Source organism: Neocloeon triangulifer, unplaced genomic scaffold (assembly GCF_031216515.1).
Source record: "Neocloeon triangulifer isolate White Clay Creek 2 clone unplaced genomic scaffold, ASM3121651v1 ptg000011l, whole genome shotgun sequence".
Lineage (NCBI taxonomy): Eukaryota > Metazoa > Arthropoda > Insecta > Ephemeroptera > Baetidae > Neocloeon > Neocloeon triangulifer.
The window spans coordinates 4136564-4139041 of record NW_026775553.1 but is presented as its reverse complement, the minus strand read 5'-3'; the positions used below and the strand labels follow the sequence as shown (position 1 = coordinate 4139041).

Genomic DNA, 2478 nt, shown 5'->3' with positions numbered 1-2478 from the left:
AAATGCACAAGGGGGCCAAGGGGGACACAAGAGAAGCCTATTAAATATCAAACTCCAGTCTGCAAATTAAGGCGGCGCTCGGCTCCAGCTCCGCTCTTCGTTAGTTTTAGGTGTTCATTGATTAATACTATTTAGCCCCTGTCGTGGTGACACGACAGATTTGGTGTCAGGGTGCGGGGTGATTTTTTTTCCAATTAATCACCTCCGGTACGGCCTCACATTCCTCGTCCACCAGCGGCGCAAACCAGAAAGGAACCTCAACGAACACAGGAAGGCCAGTGACCAACAAGCGTCCATAGAAAAGGCGTCCACCCAGCGGCGTTGGCTTCTGCAGGGCCAGCGCTTAGCGGATTCAGTGTCCAGCATCGAGACAAAACGAGACGATCATAGGCGAACGCTCACCTCTTCGAGATTGCGCCGCGACGTCATTCTCGGCGCTGCACGGTTTTAGAAGATGAGCTGTTACTGATAAGTACCCGACTTTTTACTTGGAAACTTTAATTCAAGCAAAAGTAAAGGCAGACTGTCATTGGGAAAGGGTAGCAGTCAAGTTAATATTAAGGGAAAGCTCTAAGGTGTGAGCATTTAATTACAAAACCTGTACAAAAGCTTGGATAAAAGGTGCCAATTTATTTTATTGTTGTGGCTATTTAAAATTTTATAAGGAATTGCACATTTTAATTTTGTATTATAATTGTATAAAAAAAAAATGCCATAAATTTTATGATTTTTCACCATTGTATATAAATGTACTCTGAAAACAAATGCAAAGCAAAACCTCCGCCATAAAACTGCACCCGAATGGCAATCGAAAAGTGACATCTTTACACAATTGTTATGAATCCCTCCCTTTTGCCAGTACTCCAGTTTTCAGCAGATGGGAGCATTTCATTGCTCAGGTGTACATCACTCACCGACAGCAGACCTCTCCAGCCTCTGCCCAGCCAGGACTGCAGATGTCTCGCTGCCAACAGCATCAGAATTTGCCGTCCACTCCGTGGCAGATAAAAGCCACCTTGCTCTGCGAGTTGTCCGACTCCACCTTCAGCTGGTCTGCAAGATGGGTCGACAAACGACCAGTCATGGCGCCCTCGACGGAACTTCAGCACTGACTAGGACTGACACAAGGCCAGTGACAGTCCAAGTTGGTCTCACCACTACTGCAAGAAATAATCAGTCAGCATGGTCGACAAAAGCAGACAAGAGCAACACACACCTGCGCAGCACAAGTACCACCGTCCACTGTCCGGACCACAAGACCCACTTCCAGTGGCAGCCCAAGCACAACATCCAGTTCCATCAGTGGACCAAGTTGGAAGCCAGCCGCTCCGCAAGAAGAAACACAAATAGCCCTCGGCAGGAGAAGAACCGACATCTTCGTCTTGCTCTGAAAAATTTTTTTTAATTAATTTAAATCAAATTGGGAAAATTGAAAAATTTAAAATTGAAAATATTATAACATGTTTAGATTTAAGTCCAACAGAAGAAAATGAAACAGAATGTTGATTAATTGAAATCGTAAATTAAAATGTGTTCTAAAATGTTTAAAAATGTGTGTCAAACCGAGCTGTTTTGTCCACGGGAAAATTTTTTTAAACTAAAATGAAACGAAAATTTTAATTGAAAAAATTGTTAAATAATCTAAAAACAAAATGTGCAGCCACAACAATGAAATAATTAATTTTCCTCCCATTAGTTAGAAAACATCATCGGGAAGTATTGTAAATGAATTATTTTTATGCTCGACATGCATGAAGAGAAATGTAATTATTTTAATTTTCTTACAATTAGTTTTAAATTACTTGCACTGGAATTGACTAAACTCACCACTATTATGTAACTGCTGTTGAAATTCCTCGCAAAATATCTCCGCAGCTTCGCAAGAATCGCACTGTGCCTGTGCACAGTTCTTCAAGACCGGGAAATCCGCTTGTTTTCGCACCATCATCATTCAAGTCCGCTCGCCAACCAAGACAAGTGCTACGAACAAAGATAATCCAATTTTCAAGCAAAACAACCGAAAATCTCACCTAAATCAGCAGCAAAAGCCCAAGTTGTTGACATTTGTGAAGTGAAAGTGCAAGTGACCTTCTCCATGCACCAGTCACGTGACTCCAAGCTCGAATCCCATTCGCCAGCCTGCAAAGTTCCAGCCAACCAGAAACGCGACTCTCGCAAGCTGAGAGACAACAACAGAACACAGCTGGCCACGTAAACAAACAAACGAGCATGGCCATCAGACACACCAAGTCCAGTGACTCCAGCCGAGGCCGTGGCCTCTGGCCGCCGCACAGCATAAGAACTTCTAAACAAGTCAACCAATCATTCCGAGCTCCAAAACGTGAAAGTGTAATGAAGTGTAAATTAAAATTAAATTCCAGTTGCAATCCAACCAAAATGTAAAATGAAAATGATTTCATGTTGTCACAGGAAACTTTTTGCAATTTGACAAGGTTCAAAGATTCACATGTAACGCTA

At 42.4% G+C, this 2478-nt stretch overlaps 1 protein-coding gene across 2 annotated transcripts; it reads right to left on the bottom strand.

Moving 5' to 3' along the window:
• Window positions 1-619: 619 nt before the first annotated feature.
• LOC132195927 (uncharacterized) lies at window positions 620-2478 on the bottom strand. 2 transcript variants are annotated; one of them, XR_009441711.1, is made up of 4 exons: window positions 2031-2478; window positions 1828-1980; window positions 1217-1387; window positions 620-1157 (listed from the first exon to the last, which is right to left on the bottom strand). XR_009441711.1 is itself a non-coding variant. In XM_059618228.1 (4 exons), exons 2-4 carry the CDS (start codon window positions 1949-1951, stop codon window positions 1081-1083), a joined length of 375 nt encoding a protein of 124 aa, XP_059474211.1. In that variant the 5' UTR covers window positions 1952-1980; window positions 2031-2476; the 3' UTR covers window positions 620-1080. The 2 variants fall into 2 exon arrangements, 1 of the variants encoding a protein (XP_059474211.1); XM_059618228.1 differs by having other exon boundaries at window positions 620-1160; window positions 2031-2476.

Coding starts and splice junctions, on each gene's coding strand:
- LOC132195927 (XM_059618228.1), bottom strand. CDS start 1,951: ATGATGATGGTGCGAAAACAAGCGGATTTCCCGGTCTTGAAGAACTGT. Junction 1,388..1,827: donor ACAGCAGTTACATAATAGTG/GTGAGTTTAGTC, acceptor AAAATTTTTCAG/AGCAAGACGAAGATGTCGGT. Junction 1,161..1,216: donor GTGGTACTTGTGCTGCGCAG/GTGTGTGTTGCT, acceptor TATTTCTTGCAG/TAGTGGTGAGACCAACTTGG.